Here is a 27,869-nt window from a genome sequence, read left to right as displayed (position 1 = left end):
GACACTGCCCTGCTATAAGGTGAAACCTGGGGCTTTAAACATGAACAACCCATTCAGATACACACACACTGCCACCACTACCACACTGCAAGGAAACACCTGTAGGATGACTTCAGCCAAAAAGCTGTCAGTGTTCAACCTCAGCACTGATTAATCTCTTACACCTAGGAATTTAGCTGTCAGCAGGTAAGATCCTGATAACTTGCCTGAATCAGCTCCAAACATTAATTTCCAATTGCCAAATGGATATCCCCATTTGGTTATGATGACAGCATCGCAGGGAACAGGACCAAAATCAAACACATCACCCATTATCCTATCACAATTTTCCTCTTCCCTGTGTCAAGTTCTTTCTGATCATCATCCTTTTAGTCAACCACAACAGAAATCATGGAGTCATCTGTGGCAATTTCCTCTCATCCATCTCCAATTCGTTGTCAAATTATGAAGTCCCTATCTTTCATATAACTGCCCCTGCATTTCCACTTCCCTCTCCATAGTATCCAAACTAGTCTATCACCTCTCCAATTTATCGTTCACTCTACCTCCAGAATTATCTTCCTAAAACCCAGACTAACTTTGGTTTTCTCCCCTCTAGAAACCCTGACACTTAGCATTTTGCTTGTACTTCTAACACAGCCCAGGGGTATTCAGTCTTGTAATCTCCCTTGATGGGTTCGCAGCTGTCCACCCATAAGACTGGGAGTTCTTTAAGGGCGCAATCATTCATTTCATCCTCATATGCAGAGAGTAGATGCAGACACGAACTAATGAGGAAACCGCACAGAAAAGAGTAAGCTAGAAATGAAGAAGCCATGGAATGGACTGAAGGAGTTACTCTTTATCCAGGATTAGGCATATTTATTTTACCCTGGGCTGGAGTAAGATACCAGTCACACAGTTGGCAAAAGCAGATAGTCCTACAGCATATGAAAACACATTTTTTTAATACTCTGCATAATAGAGTTAAGTACCATTTCTGAGCTTTGTCACTATTAATTATATAAATTTTTTTTTAATACTGACAATGAGAAAAGTTTTTAAGTTCATTAGTAACCACAGAAAAAGAGTACGCAACTGAGACACGACATTGCTGGAGTCCTCTGTACACTTCAGGGCCTTTTCCCATTGTTTGAGACACCTCCGCCTCTTCCAATCTAAGTGTATGTATGCCTCCTCTCACACTTTTAACCAGAGGCCCCATTTCCTAGAATCTTCCAGAAAATGTAGGAAAAAAAGCAGTCATTTAAATTAAAAATTCTAAACAGCTTATGCAACATTCCTTTACCACTTAAGAGTTTCAGATCTTCTACTAGAGTCAGTGCCCTAGGGAAAAGACTGTATGCAGCTGAATTTCCAAGAAGTGAGGAATAAGTCCTTTACTGCCTAAGAACATATTAATCATGGTTATACCCTAGTACAGGGGTAGGGAACCTTTTTATGTTGGAAGGCCACATTAATTTAGCTATAATCAAATAAGGCCATATTCAAGAAAGTTCAATTAGATATACTTAAAATGTACAGTATTTTGCAAAAATCCAACTACTATGTATTTAATAATTTCAAAAAAACTACTTGTTAATTTTAAAGTTAACTAACAGTTTAATGACTTTGTTGTGTCTGCTTTTTGTTGGAAAGCATTGTGAATATTTGGTTGCAGTATTGAGTTCTGAAGTTTCAGCTGATCCTCTAGATGAGTCATCATTTGTGACCTTAAGGCCATCTTGATTTGGGTTAGGTAGGAGAATATAGATTCATAGCATTAAGTGGTTGAAAAGCAAGAAAGCATTTTTCAGGCATGTTGAAGATGGCGTTCTACAGCATTTTTCCATATTTCAATTCAATCTTTCTTAGCATCGAACGATGACTGTAAAATGTCATTTACTGAGAGCTCAATAAAGTCCATCTATAGTTCCTTAGGTGTCTTGGTGATATCAACTAGGTGAGGCTGAAATGCTAATTTGAATGTGATGTCATGATTCTCAAAGTAAGTGAAGCTTTCATTATATTCTCCAATTAATAGAGCTAATACAGCTGCGTATTCTTCAAATGATTTGCATATATCATCCTACTTTATCAATGACCTTCGCTAACTTGGGGAAATGTTCATCTGAAATTTCCTTTAAGAAGTGTTTTGAAAAAAGATAGTTTTCAAAATGCTTGGATTTTTTGGCCACATATCATACATAGACTTATAAGTTTTACTTTGCAAAGAAATATTCAAGTCATCTTGATATGACATGATATCAAAGAGAAATGCTGTATTCCCATAGAAATCTTCTTTCAATAATTCACATTGCTGATTCTGTTCTTCATAATTTTTTTTTTTTTTTTTTGAGACAGAGTCTCACTCTGTTGCCCAGGCTAGAGTGAGTGCCGTGGCATCAGCCTAGCTCACAGCAGCCTCAAACTCCTGAGCTCAAGCGATCCTCCTGTCTCAGCCTCCCGAGTAGCTGGGACTACAGGCATGCACCACCATGCCCGGCTAATTTTTTCTATATATATTTTTAGCTGTCCATATAATTTCTTTCTATTTTTAGTAGAGATGGGGTCTCACTCTTGCTCAGGCTGGTCTCGAACTCCTGAGCTCAAACGATCCGCCCACCTCGGCCTCCCAGAGTGCTAGGATTACAGGCGTGAGCCACAGCGCTTGGCCTGTTCTTCATAATTTTAACTATCTGTTCTTGCAGAGATAAAATTTTGGTTACCAGCTGTCCCCGCGGTAGCCAATACACTTTAGAATGGTATGGCAAATTCAACTTTAGCATGTTACAAAACTGACAATGCACTGTTGCATTTGCATGAATATGGTTAACAATACTTATAACTTGTTGCAAAGTGTCACTTAAAATAGTTGCTTTAGAACAGAGATTTTGCTGATATAAGATACAATGAAAAGAAAGGAGAGCATCTGGATCTGTTAACACTTTAACTATGCAATAAACCCTTCATGTTTTCCTGTCATGGGAGGTGCACCGTCTGTACATACACTCACTAAATTTACCAAATTCAGTCCAATTTCATGACATTTACCTTAAAAGTTGTTGAAGATATCTATACCACGTGTTCTGTTCATAAGAGTGCCCAAAGAGAGTAACTCTTTGTAGCAAACAAAACTGTTATGACCCAAATGAAGTATAAAACCTGTGCCGAGTCGGTAGTATCAGGTTAGTTGATTCACCCAAAGTGATTGAATAGTATATATTTTCCTTTTGAAGTATTGGATAAAGTTGTCTGTTAAGTTGAAGGCTAATTCATGCTACCGATCAGTTATGGTTCTCCTTGAAAAAGGCAGTTGTTTGTACTTTGAAACATTACCAGGGTGTAAACATCCTACAGCTTTGACAATGCACTCTTTCACAATTTGTACATCACTGAATGGCTTCCCTTTTTTCCTGAGCATATAAGCTACCTTATAAGTTGCTTCAGTGGCATTATTTACAGATCTTATTGCTGCTTGAAACAATTGTCTTTGCTTTTGCTTTTCATCTTTTAATTTCTGCAATACAACCTTTTGCACCTCTCCCTCTAATTTAAAATATTTGTGGTCCATATGAGTGTTATAATACTGATGAGCACTGAATTTCTTTAATGTTGATATTGCAGTATCACAAAGCAAGCAAATCATCTTATCTTTAGCAGAAACAAGATAATAATGCAATTCCCACTCCTCATTAAAAAATCTATTTTCTTCCTTCAGCATTCTCTTGGTCTTCTTTGATGTGATGGGCTGTTAAGCAGACAGAATTAAAAAATACTGTCAGCCAGGCATGGTGGCTCATGCCTGTAATCCTAGCACTCTGTAGGGCCGAGGTGGGAGGATTGCTTGAGCTCAGGAGTTCAAGACCAGTTGAGCAAGAGCAAGACCCCTCTCTCTACAAAAAATAGAAAAATTAGCTGGACGTGGTGGCACATGCCTGTAGTCCCAGCTACTTAAAAGGCTGAGGCAGGAGGATAGCTTGAGCCCAGTAGTTTGAGGTTGCTGTGAGCTATAATGATGCCACTGCACTCTACTCAGGGTTAGACAGAGCGGGGCTCTGTCTCAAAAAAGAAAAATACTATCAAGCTGTGCAACTATTCATAAATTCCACTTCAAACAGAAACATAGTGCACCGATGTCAAAAGCTGATAACAGACTGGGGTACTCGACCCCCATAAACTCTCACCAACTCATGCAGTAGTGGCACTAGTCAGGCGGGAGAAGTTAGAACTAAATCATGAGCGTAGTAGCCATCAGTTCAGCCTTTATGGTTTACTAATGTTCTAACTGTGCCAGTCAATCTGGGAGGATTATTTTGTTTAAACTTATTTTATTCTTTGGTATTTTAAATATGTTCATTTTAAAAATAAAATAAAAATACAAAAGATTAACAAAAATGTATTAGTAAAAATAAAAAGGTCTGTTCTGTAAAATTTGGATTCAATCAAAAGGCTGCACTTTAGGACCTAAAGGGCCACAAGTTCCCCAGTCCTCCCCTAATAGGTATCTTGGTAAATACCAGCAACCTCCATCTTGGGGCTCACTGCATGACCTAACTGGTCCTCCCTGGTTAGAAAAGCTACATACTTCACATTCTGCTTCAAAAGCTGCCCAATCATTGGTATTAGCCTATGTCTGCAGTGGCAAAGACAAGTATGCCTCCTTAGTCAGGACTTCACATCAAGGCCACCAGCTTTAAGACACCTTCTCTGGACAGCAGGGCATCCAAAAAGTGGGGACTCTGGCAGGCCTGGACAGGACTTCTCCAATCTCTGTCACTCTGCCTCTTTGTGTCTCTCTCTCTCTCTCTCTCTCTCACACATACACACGCACACACAAACTCACCTTAGACTGGCACTAATACAGCTATAGCGGTGATCACAATGAAACGTTTAGCTTGATATTAAATTGTTCTCCCCATATCTGTAGAAAAATCAGCATGCTTAATAAGAAGCTTGCTGGTACCTGCAAACTATCAAAGCTCACACATTCCTTCCCTGCCTTTAAGCCCTTTCTCTAAATCTGCAAACTCTTTTCAGACAAGACAGTCCTCGAGTTTATTACTAAAGCCTGGACAAGTCAAGATTATGTTGTGGCAATGTCAAGGAGATATTATTTCCTGCCTAAAATTCTGGTCTGTTGCCCTCCAGTCTCAGCTATCATATGACCTTATAGAAACTCTACCCTCACACACTCCAGGCCAACAGAGCTGTATTTCATGTTATCATGATGAGATGGCAAGCCATCTGTTTTGAAGGATCTTAGACACAGGAATGGAATGCACCTTGATAACTGTTAACAATCATCCTGAATTTGATGATTACAAGTCTTGGTTCATCTGCCTCCTGGAGTGATTAACCTCTAAATCTCAAGGTAAATAGCAAAAGAAATACACTTGAAAATAAAACTGTTCTCTATAACGAATTTTTTTCTGAGAAGTTGGGTTGTGAGAAGAGATGAAACAAAAATCACACCATGGTTTGGCCTCAATACTCACCGAAGGATCAACCTGGTCATTGGTTACTCCTCGTAGAACTATTTTTAATGGGTGCTTCATAAATGGAGCCAGGCAAAGAAGACTCTCCAGGTAATAGCCAATGCTGCGAAGGACACTACAGTCATGTTCCACGAATCCACCATATAGGAGGCCAGGCTGGTAATATAAGGTTGTTCCTTTAAACCAGAGGGAAAAGAGTCACATTCAGCAAGAAAAAAATTAAGTACACAAAGGTAATGAAGGCACTTAGTCCCAAGGGGAAAGTCTGACAAGGGCATCCAAGGGAGCTTGAAATGCCATCGCTAAGAGCCCATACTTCACTCCAAAAGATGACTCACTACTGTCAAGCCCCTGTAACAATAATAAACTGTGAGTGTAATTCAATAAACAGTAATAAATTAAACCCCTCTCTAAGCCACCTGAGTTGCCAAAGTCATGGCAGGGCACAGAGGAGAGATCCGAGTAAGCACCTATTTTCCCAACAGCACACTTGCAGGCTGGGCTGACTGTAGGGAGTAATTACGAATGATGTTCTTAAACCATCACACCAGCAACCAGCATCTTCTAGATCTCCTGAAATGAGACTTCTCTGATAAATTACTCAATAAACAACATGCCTAGAAAAGGCGAATACTATATGGCATGCAATGCCATTAGTAGCAGCTGTTTTAATTCAATATTGATATATGGAAATAGATAAAATTATTTCATGGCTTTAGTGAAAACTACTATCTTTATTCACATCATCCAAAAAGTTTCTTACTAGGTTTACATAACAGAGGAAAAACCATGTAACATACCCTACATGATTTAAGGAATCATAAATAAGGTATTTCTGCTGCTAAAATCTTTTTCAGGGTTTTCTGGCACAATTTACTAAAACCAAAGAGACATGTTCAGTCACTCAAATGGGAAACAGCTCTTGGGAGTTTGATAAAAACAAATTTAGGTTTTACTAAATCAAAAACCAAAATTGAAACAATCACTATAAGGATCATGGTATGATGAAAGTGACTAACACTTCTCAAAGGGAAGGGTTCTGGGTCAGTTATACTAAATACTATTCGGAGTCACAAAACCATCCTTTAGGTCAAAAAGCCAAAAAGAGACCATATAACCATGAAATCTTTTAATCTATCTGTTTATGCCTACAAATTGACCAAAGGAGAAACTGACCAGATCACCAGAATGAAGGCTTCTAAGCTGATGGAGAAAAAAAGGAAGACATGGGGTGCGAGCAGGATCATGCAAACGTCTTTCTTCTCAACCTACACTGTAGATAAAACTAGGAAAGAATAAAATTAACTGCCCTCCAAACCACCAATAAAAGTGGTTGAAAAGATCTCCAGCAATTTCAAGTAAACAAGTCAAAGAAGATTAAAGGAATCACAGCTGGCAAAGCTATAGATCAGCACACCTAACATGGCACAGGACCACCTATGAACCCAAGCTTGTGTTAAGAAAGCCAAAATATGGGAAAGGTCTGAGATTCCTTTGTGGAATATGTGTGGAAAGACACAGAGCTCATGGAGTTGGCCGAAGGACGTTTGCCATGGTCTTCCATACAATGCAGATAAAAATTTCTAATAGGAAAAAAAAAAAAAGTTAGAAACAACCTAAATGTTTATCAGTAGGGGGCAGTTAAATAAATTACCATGGATCCACACAATGGAATGCTATATCACAGCTCACAGAAATATTGGGATAGACCTGCATGTGCTGGCATGGAAAGTTCTCTGAGACATCTGTGCTAGCAAGAAAATGCTGGCAGCAGAACAACATGAAGAACATGACCCCACTGATGTTTTAAACTACCTAAGTACCCCCTTAGCAGATGCTGCAACAGTGTCTACTGCTGGAGAGGGGAATGGAAGAGGAAGGAGATAAAGGGATTGTCATATTTTTTTTTTTTTTGCATATACCTGTACAAACTTATTTTATGCCTAACATTTACATAAAACTTTTCAAAGTCCATTTATTTGTATTACCACATTAAATTCTTACAACAAATTCAGTTAGGTGGTTTATGTGCTAAATTCTATTTTAATTTTTAATTTTGTCTTTGAAAATATTTACAGTTAAAAAAAGAGGAGGTGATTGCTTGCTGATCTGAAATTTTCATTCTTCCCACTTCTTTAAATCAAATGTATGCCTCATAATTGGACAATCAAATCACAGACGGATAATGGGTCTTTCCATCTGACAAAATACTGACACCATATTTTTTTAAATGATCCAGAATGATAAGCTTTTATTATGATCTCCACTCACATCTTCCTCATATAACCCCCAAACATTCCAATTTAATGCTGGCTTATATAACACAAAGTGATTAGTAAAGTTTTAAACACAATATTATACCATTAAAAAGAGTGAGAAACAGGCCAGGAGCACTGGCTCATGCCCATAATCCTAGCACTCTTAGAAGCCAAGATGGGAGGATTGCTTCAGCTCAGAAGTTTGAGACCAGCCTGAGCAAGAACAAGACCCCATCTCGACTAAAAATTTTAAAAAATTAAAAAAAAAAAAAAAAAAAAAAAAAGAGTGAGGAAACAGGAATGCTTAAGTAGTGCATGTAGGTGCTTTTAAGAATAGAGAGAAAAGGACCTTACCTGTTTGGTTTATTTCAATTCGAGAACCATTAGTTATTTTGTCCAACAGCCTTATGAAGCTGGCTTCAAAATCTGTGAGGAAAAGAGAAAACATATTGGCTTCATGTCAGGTCACCGTTTCTGGGAAGCACATCTGATCTGGGTACTGCTGTAGAGAGTAGGTTACTTCCTGCATCATTCCTGGCCTTTTCTCAGGACCTGGGTGAGTTCACAGGTTGAGGAACTTGAGGCAGTTGAATAGCAGTGACTGGTACATACACGTTTAATAGAACCTAGAAACAGGCTGGGCATGGTGGCTCAGGCTTGCAAGCCTAGCACTATGGGAGGCCCAGGCAGGAGGATTGCTTGAGGCCAGGAGTTCAAGTAGAACTTAGAAACAATTCAGCTTTCACATTACACAAAAAATAGCAGCTCTACCAGCAATCTAATGGAATACTAATTTCAGCAGCAGAAAACCCATAAAAGACATGTTCTTCTGATCTCAGGAGGGCATCCCAAATAAGGGACAAACAGTAGAAAACAGAGAAGGGTTTTAAAACCCCTTAAATTTGTCCTTGCTCCAGAATGCTAGAGAGAAGAGATTAAATTGAGGGCCACCCTTCAGTCTCAGAGACAGTAAGAGATCACTTCAATGTCTCTCTCATTCAACAATATCCCTTCCTCTATCATCCTACTTATCTATAACTATTCAATTCGGTTTTTTATTTCATTGAAAACATGCTTGAATATACAGTATTACTGCCACCTTTTTTTAATTATATGAAAAAAGACTGGAAGAAAAATGACCAAATGTCAACAAATGGGCTTCTCTTTATGGTAAGATTTTATATGAATTTCATATTAAATGTTTATATTTTATGTTCAAATTTGCTTCAATTCCTTTTATAAACAGATTGTTATCTAAAACATAAAAGCTGGTCATTATTTTAAAAAGGGAGGGAGGAGGGAAGGAAGGGGAGGAAAAGACAATAGATTTTAAATTTTAAATTATGGGAGGAGGAATGAGGACTCAAGACAGGGGAATATGTCCTCTGGCCCTCCCCTGAGCTAATCTTACACATACACACCCCCTTTAGTTTTAACAAAGACAGAAAAGGCCAACTCTTCTGCTACTGAAGGCACGGTGAATGCTGATACTTGTAGGCAGTTCCCGCTCCTGTACTAAACCACCAGAGTTTGCGGACACAAACCCCAGCAGTCACCTAAACTGATCCCAAAGGGTGAGCCGATCAACTAAGCAATTCCCATCCACCTAGTCTGTTACTTAACACTGTCCCGTAACTCTTGTCATAGTACATTCTGCAATCTGTACAAAAAACACCTGGCTAGAAATCAGAGAAACTTCATTAAATCCTGAAACAAATAATAATGGCTAATAACAGCTGCTGTGTATCAAACACTTACTTTGTATCATACCTTTTTTTACTTAATCCTCATAACCCTGGGCACAGAGTTTGCTATGGTTTGAATGTCCCCTCCAAAATTTATGTTGAAATTTAATTGCCATTGTGACAGTATTAAGAGATGGGACCATTAAGAGGTGATTAGGCCATGAGGGCTCTGCCCTTGTGAATGGATTTATGTCATTATCACAGGAGTGGGTTCATTAACACTAAGAGTGGGCTGTTATAAACATGAATCCAACAGGGAGTAGTGGCACACGCCTATAGTCCCAGCTACTCGGGAAGGCTGAGGCAGGAGGATCCCTTGTGCCCAGGAGTTTGAAGATGGCATGGGCAACATAGCAAAACCTCATCTTCTTAAAAAATAAAAATAAAAAAACAAGTCCAGTCCTTTCTTGTTTCTGGCCTCCTCTTTCACCCTTTCACTTTCTGCCATGTTGCCAACCAACATCTTGATACTGGACTTCCCAGCCTCCAGAACTGTGAGAAATAAATGTCTTTTCTTTACATAAATTATCCCGTTTGTGATATTCTGTTATGGTAACACAGAATGGACTAAGACACCATTACATAGAAGGCTGAAACCAACAATGTCAACTAGCCTTCCCTGGTCAAGTGATCAGCAAGAGGCAGAGTCAGGATTTGAGACCAAGTCTGTCTTTCTCCAAAGTCCACACTCTTAACCACACCATGACATTAATTTGCCTCCATTCAGTTTGATCCCCCAGAGCCAAGTTCTTCCTCTTTGCAACTGCAGGATCTTGTAGTTAATTGAATGGATCACTCATCATATTTTTAAAAATAAATTAGAACAGAATAGACTGTATCAGAGTAACTGTACACACTAAAGGTGCTGTTCATAAAATTTTAGTTTGTTTTACATATATGTGTATGGGTACTAGGTTACAGTATAAGCAGTATCACAAAAGTTTGAAAGTAACTGAACTATGGAATTGAACTAGAAATTATTTTTACAGTCCTTTTCTATAGAACATTCTGTCTTTAAAAAATTAAGCACAATCTCTATAACAATGCCACTTTCAAGTTGGGTTTATACAAAATACAAGGTAGAGATGGGATGGTAACTCACACCTCTAATCCTAGTGACTCAAGAGGCTACGGCAGGAGGACTGCTTGAGGCCAAGAGTTCAAGACCAGCCTGGGCAACATAGTGAGACTTCATTGCTAAGAAAATTTTAAAAATTAGCTGGGCATGGTGGTATATATCTGTAGTCCTAGTTACTTGGGAGAGTGAGGTAGGAGGATCACTTGAGCCTAGGAGTTTGAGGCTGCAGTCAGCTATGTTTGCATCAGTGCACTCCACCTGGGGCAGCAAAGACCTCATGGAAAGAGAAAGAAAGAAAGAGAGAGAAAGAGAGAAAGATTACGCAAGGTACTCTGCACATAAACACACACACACACACACACACACACACACACACAAAACCCACCCTTGATTTGCTCAAGCCTTCTAGGCACCTAAATGGCAAAGAGGAAATGCCCAAGATTGAACCCTATAGCTTTTAAAAGAAGAAAATATGACTTTAGAAATTTGGGGGCAGGGGAAAATCCACAGGGGCTCTTGAGCACAAACACAGTCAGAAATGCCCAGCAGGAACATAAGTAGGAAGAGAATGGGCATAAAGAGACTTGTAGGCAGGACCATCCCTGGTCACAGCAAACAGGTGCTTCAGAAGCAGCAATTCAAAGAACCAGACTCAGAGCTAGTTCGGGAGCACTGACAACAGTGAAGATATAGCTCCATCACCTGGTGTGAAAAAGATGTCAAGTTCACCTAATAGTAGGATCAAAGTCCTCAAACTTCATTAACCAAGATGTGTAGGATTCTTTGCCCATTCATGTCCCACACACCCTTTCTCATTCTTCCTCTTCATGAATGCTCCTGGGGATATAAAATTTCACAAATCTAAAAATTTTAAAGGAAAAGTTCCAAAAGCAAGCATAATTTTACTATATTGTTTAGGAATACATAATTAGGTTATAAAACTATAAAGAGAATCAAAGTGAATGTCACGATGGTCAGGACAGTGGCTACCACTGGTGGCATAGTAGGGAGCTACGAATGCTAAGAAGTGCACAGACGTTGGCAAACTTCTGCTTGGCATGGATGGGGATCACACAGATGTTCATTTCACAATCCCTGAAGCATTACTTTCATATCCTATGCATCTTTTTATTATATGTCCTTATATTTCACATTTAAAAGATCCTTTAACTGTTGGGATCATCAATCACAGGATTCCTTAAATATCACCTCTCGTGCCTAATCCCCTCCCACTCTCTGTCCCCCAAATAATCCCCCAAGTGATTTCATCATTTCTTTTTTCTTTTCTTTTCCTTTTTGTTTTGTATTGGTGCTAAAATATGAGGTTGAATCATCATTTCTTTAAAGTGTTTGTGTGTCCTACAAGACAGTGGCAGTCATCAGCCTGAACCATTCCTCACTAAGAAAGGCAAAAACATGTCTCAAAGGAGAGTGAGGAAAGAATACAATCTAAAAATCTGTACTTTAAAAACAAGGAGCTAATTTCAATAAATACATTCTCAATTTAAAAGTGTTCTAACTCAAATGTCTACAACTACTGGGCTAGTCAAATAAATTATGACATAAGCATATATCAGAACACTCTGTAGCCTTATAATCAATGAGGTTTTTCATATGCTAATATGAGTCATCTCCAAGATATACTGAGTCAAAAGAAGATGTAGACGACCATTTGTGTGAAAAAACGAAAAGTGTACATGTGTGCATATATATGCTTATTTATGAAAAAAATTGGTACTGAAAAGAAACAAACTAGTAACACTGTTTCACAGATGCTCTAAACCCTTTCCTTCTCTTTGAATTTTGTGACATGTGCATGTATTTTTAAAAATACATAAAATTTAAATTAAAAAATACAAATAAAGGTACTGTAGCACAATTTAAAGAGCCAACAAAACTGCTTTCATTAAATAGCCTATGATAGATCTTTATTAGGCTATGACCCCATTAAAAATGTTTTTAAAATAATTATTTATTAATAATTACACAACAAAATCTTCACACTATATTAAGGGAAAAGTTAAAAATATATACAATGTAATTTCAATTTCTTTAGAGAATAACTGGAAGACAGTGAACTATTAACAAGTAAAATTAGGAGTGATTATTTTCCTCATTAAATCCAAAAAAGTAGAAATTACAAACACATACCCAATTCTCAGAATAAATTAAAAGATATCCACTCACTTGGAAATAATATATACTTTTATTTATTTTATGTATACATACATATATAATTATACCTAAAGTGATAAACAATACTTTAATGTAAAGAGGCCAGGCGCAGTGGCTCACACCTAAATCTTAGCACTTTGGGAGGCTGAGGCAGGAGGATCGCTTGAGGCCAGAAGTTCAATACTAGCCTGAGCAACACAGTAAGACCCCATCTCAACAAAAAATAGAAAAATTAGGCAGGCATGGTGGCGGGTGTCAACAGTCCCAGGCACTCGAGAGGCTGAGGCAGGAGGATCAGTTGAGCCCAGTTTGAGGTTGCAGTGAGTTATGAAGAAACCACTGCAATCTAACCTGGACGACAGAAAAAGACCCTGTATCTCAAAAAAAAAAAAAAAAAGTACATCCTAGGAATAGGCTGCAGATAAAGAATAAGAAAAACTAAAACCTTAACTAGTATTAAACATATAAACACAAGGAAAATTTCAAGTAATTAGCTTAATTATTACTGAAAAAGCACATAATAAAACTCAGTATTTTTCAGTAAAATTCTATTTTAAAAGTTATGGCAGATGAGTTTATTTAATGCAATAAAGTGTTTACATTTAAAAGCAGAAGTCTTTAAAGTTCAAGGAGAATATCTTCATGGTCTTGGTATAGGCAAAATTTCTTTAAAAGGACACACAGCAAGATTTACAAATTGGACACTGAAAGTAGGAACTATTACTATTGTTTTTCAAAAGACACTATATTAAGAATGCGAAAACAAGTCAGAGAATGGAACAAGATATTTGCAATACTTTAACATATCCAGAATATATCAATGACTCAAAAAATCAGTAAGACAGACAAAAATGATCAAAACATCTAAATGGACACTTCCCAAAAGAGGATATGCAATTGACAAATACATCAAAGAAAAGATGCTGTGAGCAAGATGACCAACTAGAAGCCGCTCACAATGACAGCGAGAACAGCAAATAAACAACTACATTTTAATGAAAATAAATAACTGAGGGAGAGTGCTACGGTGAATCAGAAAAGTAAAAGAAACTCTGGTGAATACAGAAACTTGGAATGACCACAGAGAGAGCGGAAGGAAATGCCAGGCCCCCAACCAGGATCAGCTGCGAACCAGGAGGAACTTCTCCCTACTGCAAGAAGGCAAAAGGATCCCAGCAACCCCTACACCCCTCACAGGCACTAAGCCCAGCTGAGAGAGCTGCCTGGAGCCCACACAGCTGTGCTCCCCTAGAGAAGGAGCCAACAAAGTGCCCTGCCCCCGTGGCCTGCCCAGCTACTGCACTACACCCCTGTGGAACTGGAACAGCGGCTGAAGTGTATCTTGCACTGGGGTCCAGCAGCAACACCTCCCCTTCATCCCTGAGGCTAAGCCACTACCCAACTCCTCAGCCCAAGCTTCCAGCAGCTGTTACACCTGTTTATGTGACGTAAGTGGAGGTAGAGCCACTCTACCTACCCCTCTACCTCCACCTGAGATGGTACCCTGCCTCCTGGGTAAACAGTATCTTGGCCACTCAGAGCAGTCACATCTCCCCAGTCACTGAGTTAAAGCAGTGCCCTGCATCCCAGGAAATGGTAGCTTGGCTGTCCAGAGCAGTCACACACCCCAGTACCTAAGCTGAAGTAGTGTACTACATCTCAGGGAAACAGTGCCTGGGCTGTCCAGAACATTCATGCCCCCCAGGCCTAAGCTGAAGCAGCACATTGCCCTCTGGGGAATCAGTGCCCTGGCAAAAATGAGCAGCTGCACAACCCAGGGCTGAGCTGAAGTAGTACCTCACATCCCAAGGAAACAGAGCAATGGGTAAGCTAAGACATCCCACCCTGCAAGCCAAACAATTCTAATACTCAGCTTCCCTGGAGCTGAACTAGCTCCCTGGAGTCTAAGCTGCTGAGATACTCCTTTCCCTGGGGAGTAGGGGCATCACTATGCAGCTCCCTGCTCTGCCCCAGCCCAAACAACAATGTGCTTCACCATTCTGGGGGACTTGCTGCCACTGTGACCTCATAGAGTCTGGGATACTGGCGAGCCCTACCATGCCAGGGTCTAGAGCTGTTGCTACATGGTGCCTCATCCCCTGGGACTCAAGTTGACACCGAGCCCTACTGGCTCAGGTTTCCAAATTGCAGCCATACCCTGCTCCTGAGGCACAAACTTCTAGAACACTGCTTCTTTCCCAGAGTAGGCAAGAGTTCTACCCTGCCCCCCTAGGGATAGAATCCCAGCTACAAGCTGACCCCTATGGGCCTGAACTGCTAGGAGGTGCTTCAGTCACAGATCCTGTTACTGTGGGCAACCTACATACAACCCTGCCACAAGGAGTAAACCTGCACCCCAAACATGAGGTGCCACAATAGGTTCACAAGACCCTGAGCCTAGGACCCTCCCCCCACAGCTGCTCCGTGTGCCTAAACCTGGAACCCAAGGCCACTGTAGCTACTTGTAGGTCATGTCAAATCTGACACCAAAAGGAATCCCCTTGGCTAAGTCTCTCCATTATGGGAAAAACAAGAGGACCTCAAAAGCCCTAGACTCTGAGTACATTAATAACCTATACCACCACTACTGCCAAAAAGTTCTACAGCCTAGGCCACTGAGGCACCCACAGTTAATGCTAACATTGACCACAGCTGAAGAAGTTGCACTAAGACAATAACATGATACATATCGAGAAACAGAGTCACCATACCCTTCGTTACCAGCACATAAAGACTCAACTGCAGCCGAGTTTTTCTATATGAAAACTATTCTGGAAAGTTGGGAAGAGGTGACTGTTCCACCAGATGCACAGACATCAATGCAGAAACACAAGAAACATGATAAAGCAAGAAAATACGACACCAACAAAGGAACATAATAACTGTTCTAGTTACAGACCCCAATGAAAGAAAATTTAAAATATTGATCTTCAGGAAACTAAATGAGATACAAGAAAATAGACAATTCAATGAAATCACAAAAAAATTCACAATATGTACAAAAAAACCTCAACAGACATAAAAATCATTTAAAAAAAAAAAAAACAGAAATCCTACAGCTAAAGAATTCAATGAATGATATAAAAAGTACAAGAGCTTCAACAGCAGACCTAATCAAGCAAAGAAAATCTCTGAACTTGAAGATAGGTTGTTTGAAATTACCTACTAAGAAAAATAAAAAGAAAGAACAATGAAAAAGAGTGAAGAATACCTACAAGACATATGAGACACCATTAAGCAAACATGTTTCTATTATAAAAGTTCCAGAAGGAGAAGAGAAGGGAAGAGGCATGGTTATATACCTACTAAATAAAATAATAGCTGAAAACTTCCCAAGTCTGGAAAGAAGTATAAACATACAGATTCAAGAAGCTCAAATGCTCGGGAAGGGGGGGGTGGGGAAGGGAGGGATATATACCTACATGATGGGTGCAACGCACACTACCTGGGGAACAGACACGCCTGGAGCTCTGACCTGGGGGGAAAGGCGGTACAGGAGCAACGTATGTAACCTGCAATTCTGTATCCCCCATAATAAGATGAAATAAAAAAAAAAAAAAAAAAAAAAAAAAGAAGCTCAAATGTTCCCAAATAGATTCAAACAAAAAGTCCTCCACAAGGCACATTATAGACAAATTGTCAAAAGCCAAAGAAAAAAAGAGAATTCTAAAAACAGCAAGAGAAAAGTGTCAAGCCACATAAAGGAAATCCCCATTACACTAAAACCAAATTTCCTCACAGAGAGCTTACAGGCCAGGAGAGAATGAGAAATATTCAAAGTACTGGAGGGAAAAATTCCCAGCCCAGAATACTATGCCAAGCAAAGCTAACTTTCAGAAATGAGGGAGAAATGAAGTTTTTCCCAGGTAAGCAAAAATTGAGGGAATTCACCACCACTAGGTATACCTTACAAGAAATGCTCAAAGGAGTCCTACATCTGGAAATGAAAAGATGATGATCACTATCATGAAAACACGCAAAGGATATACAAAACAACCAAAAAACAATTAACAAAAAAGAAAGGAGTAAGTTTTCACATATCCATAATTACTTTGCATGTAAATGAATTCAATCTCCCACTTAAAAGATACAGACTGGCTGAATGGATTTTTTTTAAATGACCCAACTATATGCTGCCTATTAGAAACTCGCGTTACCTATAAATAAACATATAGATTGAAAGTGAGGAGATTATAAAACACATTCCACACAGAGACCAAAATCAAGCAGGAGTAGCTATACTTACATCAGATAAAACAGATTTTAAGTCAAAAACTGTATAATGACACAAAGATCATTATACAATGATAAAGGGAACAATCCAGCAAGAGGATTTAACAATTCTAAATATATGTGCACCCAACACTGGAACACCCAGATATATAAAGCAGCAGTATTAGATCTACAGGGAAAGTAAGACTCCAATACAATAACAGTTGGGGACTTCCAAACCTAACTCTCAGCATTAGACAGATCATCTAGACAGAAAATCAACAAAGAAACATTAAATTTAAAATAAACTTTATCTCAGTTTTGCTACCTGGGCTGAAAAAAATAATAATAAAGTAAACTTTAAGTGGACCTTATAGACATTTACATAACATTTCATCCAACAGCTGTAGAATTCACATTCTTTTCATCAGCACATGGAACATTAAGACCATATTTAGCCACAAAACAGGCCTCAACAAATTTAAAAGAATTGAAATCATATGAACTATCTTTTCTGACCACAATAGAATAAACTAGAAATCAATAACAAGAGGATCTTTCAAAATTATACAAATACATGAAAATTAAACAACATGCTCCTGAACAACTAATGGATAAATGAAAAAATTAAGAAATTCTAAAATGTCTTCAAACAAAAATAGAAACACAACATACCAAGACCTAAGGGATTAAGCAAAAACAGTATTAAGAGGGAAGTTTACAGCAATAAACATCTACATTAAAAAAGAAAGATTTCAAATAAACAACCTAATGATGGATTTCAAAGAAGTAGAAAAGCAAAACCCAATCAAACCCAGAATTAGTAGAAGGAAAGAAATAATAAAAATCAGAGCAGAACTAAACAAAATAGACACTAAAATATTACAAAAGATCAATGATTTAGAAGGCTGGGGCAGGAAGATCACTTGAGCCAGGAGTTTCAGACCAGCCTGGGCAATAAGCATGATCCCACCTCTATAAAAGAAAATAAATGAGCCAGGCATGGTGGTGCACGCCTGTACTCCTAGCTATTCGGAAGACTGAGGCAAGAGGATCACTTGAGCCCAGGAGTTCAAGACTACAGTGAGCTATGATCATTGCTACAGCTGTGGATGGAAATTTGCCCACTCAGATAAACTGACCAGACACTACTGCAAACACACAGGGCACTGCCCGTTCCAGTGTCAGAAGTGCTACCAGGCATTTTCCAGGTCCAACCACCTCACTTTACACATGAAGAGGCATTTTTAAATCCCAAACAGTAGATACAATCCAAGATTACAGGAAGAGAATTCAGTATTTTTTACCTTTCACATCGTCTTCCCGTTGAGGATAGGAGCTACTCCCAGCTGGAAAGCACTACAATCATGGTCAAGTTCCCAACTTAACCAATTTGTGAATGGATATCAGGAAAAATGAGGAATCCAAAATACGAAAATCGAAGAACAGATCGGTCTGTGACTGGATCTTCTAGCATTCTAATTCTAAATCCAACTTGAATATTCCTGGACTTACAAAATGCCAAGGGGACTGACTGGAAGTTGCAGATGTCAGGTTATAAATTAGATCCGTGAATTCGAAGAGGAAGACCAGAATTCCTTTGAATTGTGTTTTGACACAATACAAGCATAAAGATCACCTTCTTTTCTCTTTGCCTTCTAAAAGCCATTATTATGATGTTAGAAGAAGAAATTCAGGTACAGAAAATAGTTTTAGGCCAGATGCGGTGGCTCACACTGTAATCCCAGCATTTTGGGAGGCCGCGGCAGGATTGCTTTAGGCCAGGAGTTGAAGACCAGCTTGGGCAACATAGTGAGACTCTGTCTCTACAAAAATATAAATAAATAAATTAGATAAATTAGCCAGGGTACATGCCTATAGTCCTATAGTCCCAGTTACTCAGGAGGCTGAGGCAGGAAGATTGATTGAGCTCAAATGTAGAAGGCTGCAGGTGAGCTATGATTGTGCCACTGCACTCTGGCCTAGGTAACAGAGCAAGATCCTGTCCCTAAGAAAAAAAAAAAGGACAAATTGATAAATTCTACATCATTAAAATCAAAATATTTTCCTCTGCAAACAACCATATGGAGAGAATGAAAAGGTAAGCTACTATAGAGTGGGAGAAAATATTAGCAAACCACATATCTCCCAAAGAACTAGCATATATAAAGGACTCTCAAAACTCAACAACAAACAATCCTATTAGAAAATGGACAAAAGACTTGAAAAGACATTTCACTGAAGATATCATTATTAATTTGAAATATGCAAATTAAAACTACAATGAGACATCACTACACACCTATCGGAATGACTAAAATGCTGGTGAGGATGTAAAGAAACTGAATCTCCATATGTTGCTGGGAATATATATAAAATGGTACAACCACACTGGAAAACACTGGCAATTTCTTTTTTTTTTTTTTTTCTTTTTTTTTTTTTTTTTTGAGACAGCGTCTCACTCTGTTGCCCGGGCTAGAATGAGTGCCGTGGCATCAGCCTAGCTCACAGCAACCTCAAACTCCTGGGCTCAAGCGATCCTCCTGCCTCAGCCTCCCGAGTAGCTGGGACTACAGGCATGCACCATTATGCCCGGCTAATTTTTTCTATATATATTTTTAGCTGTCCATATAATTTCTTTCTATTTTTTTAGTAGAGATGGGGTCTCGCTCTTGCTCAGGCTGGTCTCGAACTCCTGAGCTCAAACGATCCGCCCACCTCGGCCTCCCAGAGTGCTAGGATTACAGGCGTGAGCCACCGCGCCCGGCCTGGCAATTTCCTTAAAAACTAAACATGCAACTACCATACAACCCAGCAATTGCATTCCTGGGCATTTATCCCAGAGAAAGGAAGACTTAAGTACACAAAAAAACTATACACAAATTTTTATAGCAGCCTTATTTGTAATAGCCAATAACGGGAAACAGCCCAAGTGTTCTTCAACAGGTGAATGGTTAGAAACAACTGTGGTACTTTCATATTATGGAATACTGCTCAGCAATAAAAAGGAATGAACTTGCTAAGATTTAAAAAAACCCAATTTGGATAAATCTCTAGAGAATCATTCTGAGTGAAAAAAGTCAACCCAAAAGGTTATATACTATATGATCCCATTTATATAACATTCTTCAAATGCTAATAGATCAGTGGTTGCCAAGCGTTAAGGAGGAGGTAGAGGAAGGAGGAAAGTAGTTGTGGTTATAAAATGGCAACATGAGAAATCCCTGTAGTAAGGGAAATGTTCTCTATCTTCACTGCCATCAATGTCAATATCCTAATTGTGACAGTCTACTATAATTTTTCCAGATAGTACCCCTGGGGGAAATGGGATAAAGTTTAGGCAGGATCTGTCTGCATTATTTCTTATTAATACAACTGCACAATTATCTCAAAATGAAAGTTTGGTTTAAAAAAAAAAAAAAAGATGATAGATAGTTCCATCTGGAATAGTATTTTACAGCTTCCAAACAATACTATATCTGAAAATAAGTCATTAGAATTCTTGGCATTTGTCTTTAAAATATAAGTATTTTTTAGGGAGGGGGGTAGCCAAAAATCATCACTTGGAAGTCAACAGAGGTACAAAAGGATAGATTGCTAACCAACAAGAAAATATTCAATCTATACTTAGGAGCATAGCCATCTGGCATTCCCCAAATCCAGTTGTCTATCAACAATTCTAAGTCCCAAACCATGCCTAAATAAAATATAGGTACCTCCTCCTTTTAAAAGATCTAATTTATTGGCTGACTCCTGTAATCCTAGCACTCTGGGAGGCCGAGGTGGGAGCAATGCTTGAGGTCAGGAGTTTGAGACCAGCCTGAGCAAGAGTGAGACCCCTGTCTCTACCAAAAACAGAAAAAATTAGCTGGGCGCAGTGGTGCGCGCCTGTATTCCCAGCTACTTGGGAGGCTGAGGCAGGAGGAATGCTTGAGCCCAGAAGTTTGAGGTTGCAGCAAGCTATGATGACGCCACTACACTCTAGCGGGGGTGACAGGGCAAGACTCTGCCTAAAAAGAGTAAAAAATTTAAAACCAAAAAGATCTAATATACGAACAGCCAGATTTATCCCCAAAACAATGCATTAGTTTACCAAAACATGTTTTACCTTTCAAAGGACCTCTATATAGCATGTGTCCTCAGCACATTTTAAAGGACTCTTTTGATTAAAACTCCACTGAGCTTTTCTTTTTCAGAATTTCATCTGCTTAAGCAGCAGTCCCCAACCTTTTTGGCACCAGAGACTGGTTTCATGGAAGACAATTTTTTGGGGCAGAAGAGGGGGCATGGGGGGAGGCAGTGAAGACGCCAGGGATGGGGAGCGGCTATAAATACAGCTCCCATACTGGGCCATGGCCTGGGGCTTGGGGAACCACAGTGCTTAAGCCATATGCAGCACTTCCAGGGGACCAAACAACTTCTTTTTCTTAATTTCACAGGGGAAGACACTGAGGCTTAGTCATGTGACCTGCTCAGGATCCTGGGTAGTGGCAGTCCTGTCCCCTGACTCCTGTACCAATGCTCTTGCTCAAGTCCATCATTCCTGCTATCCCCACTTTAAACAATTATTCTCATGGAGGTCTTTTCCATTTAGATCTCACATTAAACAGAAATTGTTAAATTGTTAAACTGAGCCCTGAGAGACAGTCCATGAAATCCAGAGAAAGAGGCACTTTGGACAGCTCCTTTATAACACTGATGTCCTCACACAAGTCCATCATGCAGTTAAACGGGAGAGAAGAATGGGCCCTCCAGGCTGGAGCTGGCTACATTCTCTTTCCAGCTCTGTCTTTCAGTGGATGTTCAACTTCACCAGCTATCTCACTTAACTATGTCTTGGCTTTTTGACCTTCAGTAAAACAGCAACAAAGAATATGTACTTCCTCCTCAATGAAAGATGAGTACAATAAGACAACATAATTATTCATGTTTCTCATGAGTGAAGCATAAATTACACATGTGGCTGTATAATTATAAAGATCCTTCCAGGATCATCCTTCTCTGCGGTTCAAATTTTTCTTATTATTTATAACCCCTCCGCACTGGAAGAGGACAGTTTTATTTAAGAGATTAACTGATTTGCCTGAAGTCACAGAGTTTGACCTGTGTCTCATCCACTCTGAATCCTTGTGCCATCTTCTCAGTACCACATGCTGCTATTCCTAATCATTAGAAATACAGAGAAAAGAAAAGGCTTAATTATTAAAGTCTGATAGGCCTGGGTTTCTCAACATTAGCACTATTGACATTTTGAACAAAACAATTCTTTGTTGCGGGGGAGGGGGGTCTGGGGGGAGGGCTATCCTGTGCACGGTAGGATATTTAGCTGCATCCTTGGGTTCCACTCACTAAATACCAGTAGCATCCCCACCCCACCCCCAGTTGTGACAACCAAACATATCTCCGAACACTGCCAAATATCCCCTAGGGAACAAAAGTGCAAGTGCCCCTGGTTGACAATCACTATGCTATACGTATAATATACAAATGTCTGGAAACAATCACCTAAAGGAAAACTACAGACTGAAAAGAGAAGATAAAGAAAAGGTATAATTCTCTTTACAGATCTAAAAAGTCTCCATATAGGAGCAAGAACAGATTTGGGATACCAGGGAGATGAACCACAGCCAGTCAGTATCAGCTACATAATAATAAAACCAGCTAACATTTATTCTATGTGCCAGGCACTGTTCAGTATACTTCGAAGTATTTTTCCATTTAGTCCTCATAATAACCCAATGAGGTTAGTAGACTTGGCCTCACTTTAGTGATGAAAAAAAAAATTGAGGCTCAGAAATGTTAAAGAATTTACCCAAGGTCCAAGAGCAAAAGTCAGAACCAAGACTCAAACCAAAGTCTAACACTGAATCCAAACTCTTAACCACCAAGCTACTATAACCATGACAAATTATGGATATTACCTCAATAAAATAAACTTAACAACTGTTTCTTTCACCAGCAATGATTCCGGCAGCTCTCATCTCCATTCTGTCAGGAGATCAGAAGTATTATACATCCAGAAAGCCTTCCCTCATAACTTCCAGGGAAGTCTCTACTCTGAACTCCACTGGGCCCCTGTACAACACCCAACTCTTTCTACTCCAAGTTAGACATCCTCTTCCTACTTAGATGGCAAGCTCCTTGACAGCAGGGGCAGCCAGCTTCTCACATTTATACTCCCCGCCTCAAGCCTTGTACATACTGAGGCTCAATAAACTTGTGAATGATTTTATTGAATATGTGAGTTTTTCCCAACTCTCAGAACCTGAGTCAGGAAGAGGCAGAAGGGGACAGATGACTGGCAGCACAGCCCATCGGCTTTTCCTCAATCAAGCTACCAAGGACTCCCTTGATTATGACCACAAATCATGCATCAGAGGCTACGTGTATTTATGTATATATGTGTGTACATACACATATATGTGCATATATATATGCACATATATGTATATCTCAGTTCCCTCTGTAAGAAATTCAGCAAACATCTACAAGATTTCTGAGGCTCTGAGGCCAGCACACGGAGGTCTAAATTAGGGGTCTCTTTTTTCCCCTGGTATATGAATGAGGTAAGGAAAATAATGATCTACAGTAACGCTCCTCATAAAACACTAGCACATCTGTCAACCAGTACTACCTCTCCCACATAGCACGTCTGGCACCCTTTCAGGAAAATGCCAAGTGGCCAAAGCCCTGTTTCTGGAAGAAATGGAAGCACATATGTGTGTGGCACTGAAGAGATGCTCACAGACAGTTAAGGAGGAGAGTAGGAGAAGCATCCTTTGGGACATTAAATATTAGATTAGAGGCCACCTATCAATAGACGAACTCTGAATTGCATCTTATCGGCCCTATATTTCTTTTAGAAAGCCCAGGTCTCCCGGCTACGCTTCCATTCCTCTTTAAAAAAACAAAGGGGGGGGGGGGTAGGGCATGGATAGCCAGACTTAGAATCATGAGTCAAATAATAAGGTGCATGCTTTAAGGAAAGCCTGAAAAGCCTATTTTGGTTTCTGCAGGTATTAATAAGTGGCAGCCTTAATTTAGATAACACAGAGGTTTTCCCCCTTATTTTCATGTCTTTTGGTATGTGATGTTGCCAGAGAGCTGGATTCTGCACATTTTATTTCAGGTCTTTGTTATCCCAAGATACAGACTCTTTTCTTCACTATTTAAAACAGACATTTTAAACATCATCAACTTTCCTTGATAAAGCTGCCATTTACGTTAAGATCTTGACTTCCTAGTTCTAGTAATTCCATTCCAGGCTATCTGTGAGCCTAGCATATAGTAGGCAATCAGCAAATGTTTGCTTAATGAGTAAGTGTGTGGATGAGAGGCAGATTTGAGATTCACAGAGATTTCAAAGGAAATAATACACAATGAATGCTAATTAACGACGGGAAAGATTAAAAAGTGAATCTTCTAAGTATTTTTGGTAAATGCTATTTATGAATCAAGCATTTTCTTTCAGAGTTAAAGAAAAAGAACATATTTATTTTCAGGGCAAACGGCATTATTGGTGGCTAGCTGCATTAGTTAAAACTGCATGTATAACAAATCTTCAAAAAGAAAAAAAAAAAAAAAAACCAGCTATGCCCAGTGTTCATAGAAGGTAGAAGCCTATCTTCTTACCATATGCACCTAATATTCTCCGGGCTAACCTGGCGGTGAAGTGGAAAGCTGTCTGAGAATGCCACAGAGTACAGCAATCAAGCAATCACTTAGCCCAAGGGCCAGACTCACAATAAAGGGAACAGACAGAAGTAGAGGAAGAGCCTCAGTATAAACTATTTAGTGGTATCTTCTTAATTCCTCCGTGTCTTGGAGCAGTAGACAGAGGACAGGAACCATGAACGCAAGCTTTACCTACTATCAATAGGTTTCTCATCACTGTACATGGGATCTTCTGGTTCTTTCCTTCCTAACCTTCTATGTCCATCAATGACATGGCATCTCTGCCCCTTATGTGCAACGAATCACCACTCAAGAGGGGCAGAAATCTAAAAGATGATAAAATGGGCTGGCCATCTAATACAGGAGCCACTGCAAAATTAAACACATCAACATGACCCAAGAAGCTACCAAGACCAACCACAAATCCTCTCCTTCCATTTACAGACAGGTTTTTCCTTTTTTTAACCGACTCTCCCAATTTGGGATAGCCAGACAGAAGCTTTTAAACACACGTCTTATTCCAGGGGGGCAGTTGAAAACCGGCGCCATTTAATGCGATGTAGGTTTAAATGGGGCCTATTTTTAATCCATCTACCTTTCTAGGGCAAAAAGTGAGCTTGGAATCCTGCAGTTTAGCGCTTGTCACCAACCCTTTTCTAAAGTCAAGGCAATTAGGCCCATGACTGTTAAAAATCTATCTCAAAGCTCCTGTCCTGCGCACATCAATCACAATCACGGCTGAAAACAAACACAGAATTTTTTTTTTTAATTCTTTATCCACACCCAAGGAGAAGTGTGAGGGCAGCCGAGAAATCATGGCGACAGGAACAGCCGGTGTCCAAGGGGGGCAGCTGCTCCTGAGACAGCTTTGGGACAGAGCAGGAACCAACCAGTGTTATTTTTCTCTCCAAATGTCTCTCCATCAGCTCATGCATCACATGTTGGTCCAACAAACTGGTTTTCTCCTTTGAGAGGTTTATGGTGAGAGCAAGAGGGACTCAAGGGAAGCGAGGGGGCGATGCCAGGGATTTGTTGCAACACGGAAAACTAGAAAACGTGTAGCTGTTTACTACAAACGCCCTGGAGACGCCAAGCGCAGCGTGCATGAGCGCTCCCCTCCTGGCCCGACCCCGCCTCCCCACACCGCTCCGGCGAGTTCTTAAGTAGGGGCAAGGCGCCACCCGCCCCCGCCCCTGACGCGCTCGCGGGACCCCCAAGGCCCCCAGCGTGCCGGCCACCGGGGCATCAGCTCTGTCTCCCCTCGGCCCCCGCGCCCACACTGCCCACCCCAAGTTACCTCGAAGGCCCGGGTTGTCGTCTCTAGCCCGAATCTTTCGGATTTTGACGGGGCGCCCGCTCAGGGTAGACAGGACCAGACGCTGGCGCAAGAAGTTGCACCCCACGTAGCTGAGGCAGTGCGCCTGGGTCGCCATGTGCGCGCCCTCTGCAGAGGCGCGGGGAGTCCCGGAGCTGCGACTTCAGACGGGCGCGGAGGGTGCAACCCGAGCGGCGGGGGATACAACGACGGTGGCGGCCCTGGTTGCCTCCCGCAGCCCCACAGCCCCTGGCGCGTCCACGTGGTTTGGAACAGGAAGACGGAGAGACTAGACACCGGGTCAGAGGGGAGTGAGGAGGAGCCAGTGGCCGCCTCCCCGCCTCCCCGCCTGGCTGGGGGCGGCCTCTGCACCGGGCCACGCTGCTATTGGCCAACGCAGGATAAGGGTGGTGCCCGCGCCACGTCGCCATTGGCCTGCGCTGCAGTTGGGCGGTGCACAATATGCGCTACCATTGGTCCGTAGTGAAGCTGGGCGGTGCCCGGGCCCCGGCAACAGCGCGCGGCTGGAGGGAACGCGGGAGGGCGCGGGTTAACTAAGAGTCGCCTGCCCTGGCAGTCTGCTGGAGGTCTTTCCCCGCGTTGGGGCACGGGGAGACGGCAGACTGGGGTTGGGTGCCTACTATGTGCCGGGTGCTTAGCATCACTATTTACGGCGACCGAAGGGATAAGGATGGTATTACCGCCCCCGCCTTTTTTTTAATAGATGAGAAAACTGGGTTGGCGCGCTTACCCTGTTGCAGGCACTGTGCTGAGCGCTGCCGGCGTGGTTGTCTCGCTCCCCGCTGTAACTCTGCGAGATAAAGCCATCCCGTCTTACTCGTGGGGACAGGTTCGAGGAATAGTGGAAAGCTGACCGTGGCAGCCTGTCCTGGGCCCTGAGTCTTCTGACACCAAGCCACTGCTTACTTTATTATGAGTCACTTCGCTTTGCCCCTTTCTCTTTGGTCCTTTCGTTTATATTCGCTGCGCTTCATTCCTAGGTAGCTACGGTGCATGCTTCAACTCAAAATGGATACTAATAATAATTTCTCTCTCTCTCTCTCTCTCTCACACACACACACACACATACACTTTTTTCCCTCTTTCCCGTCCTCCAATCCTGCACACCAAAACCTTCTACATATTGGATTAACTCCTCTACTCAAAAACCTTCAAAGATGCACAGTTAACTATCAAACGACTACAAACTTGGGAGTTCAATGTCACAATAACATGGGTTTGCAGCCATTCCTGGATAATGTCACCAGACCATGAGTTCCAAAACACACAGGAGGGGTGGGATGTCTGAAGGGGGTGGCAGCTTGAGTAAGATTAAGAGTTGTAATGAGCCTTATGCTGATTAGAGTCAGTTATGAGGAACCACTAGGGAGGTGACAGGTTGGTAGAGATGTAGGTAGAATTTGACAGAATCAGCCCTGAAGTCTATTGAGGGAGGTGGGTAGTCCATTTATATTTATGTCATTTCTTGAGATTGCCTTTTAGGGAACTGACAGTGGTCATGTGGGGTGTGTTGAAAAAGCTCCAGGACCCCTGAGAATCTTCCCTCCAGAATTCTGTTCTGGGGGATGCCAAAACAAGAGGAGGAGCTGTCACAGTAGGCATAGCTTTTTATATGTCATCTCATGTAATTACCCCACCATCTTAAGAAAACAACTATTATCCTCTGCAGCAGACCCCATCAGTGCTATTCACATCCTTTCATCTCTTACCGTTTTCAGTGAAACTCTGCCTAATTCTCTTCCATCAGTACCTATATGTCTTTGCCTAAAGGTATTTCCCACCCATACAGAACTCGGCATGCCAACAGTACTGGGGAATTAATCCCTTCCTCTCACCCCCTGAGTCTTCAACAAATGACTGACAGAAGTTAATATATGACTAACCCAGCTCCCTTCACCTTTGGATGAGACAGCT

The 27,869-nt window shown here is 40.8% G+C and overlaps 1 protein-coding gene across 2 annotated transcripts in view; it reads right to left on the bottom strand.

Annotated features, from left to right (window-relative positions):
- RCL1 (RNA terminal phosphate cyclase like 1) overlaps positions 1 to 26,203 on the bottom strand; it is a 59,317-nt gene extending 33,114 nt beyond the window's left edge. The window contains exons 1-3 of one of the 2 annotated variants that reach the window (XM_069476460.1): positions 25,917 to 26,203; positions 8,090 to 8,161; positions 5,478 to 5,653 (exon numbers count right to left, since the gene is read on the bottom strand). In XM_069476460.1, coding sequence (XP_069332561.1) covers positions 5,478 to 5,653; positions 8,090 to 8,161; positions 25,917 to 26,052 — 384 coding nt within the window. In that variant the 5' untranslated portion in view covers positions 26,053 to 26,203. The remainder of the gene's footprint in view (positions 1 to 5,477; positions 5,654 to 8,089; positions 8,162 to 25,916) is intronic. The other variant, XM_069476461.1, reaches the window with a different exon arrangement.
- Positions 26,204 to 27,869: the final 1,666 nt, after the last annotated feature.

This window comes from Eulemur rufifrons, chromosome 7 (genome assembly GCF_041146395.1).
Source record: "Eulemur rufifrons isolate Redbay chromosome 7, OSU_ERuf_1, whole genome shotgun sequence".
NCBI classification, from domain to species: Eukaryota; Metazoa; Chordata; class Mammalia; order Primates; family Lemuridae; genus Eulemur; species Eulemur rufifrons.
The sequence above is the reverse complement of the archived record's forward strand: the minus strand, read 5'-3'. Positions and strand labels throughout refer to the sequence as shown.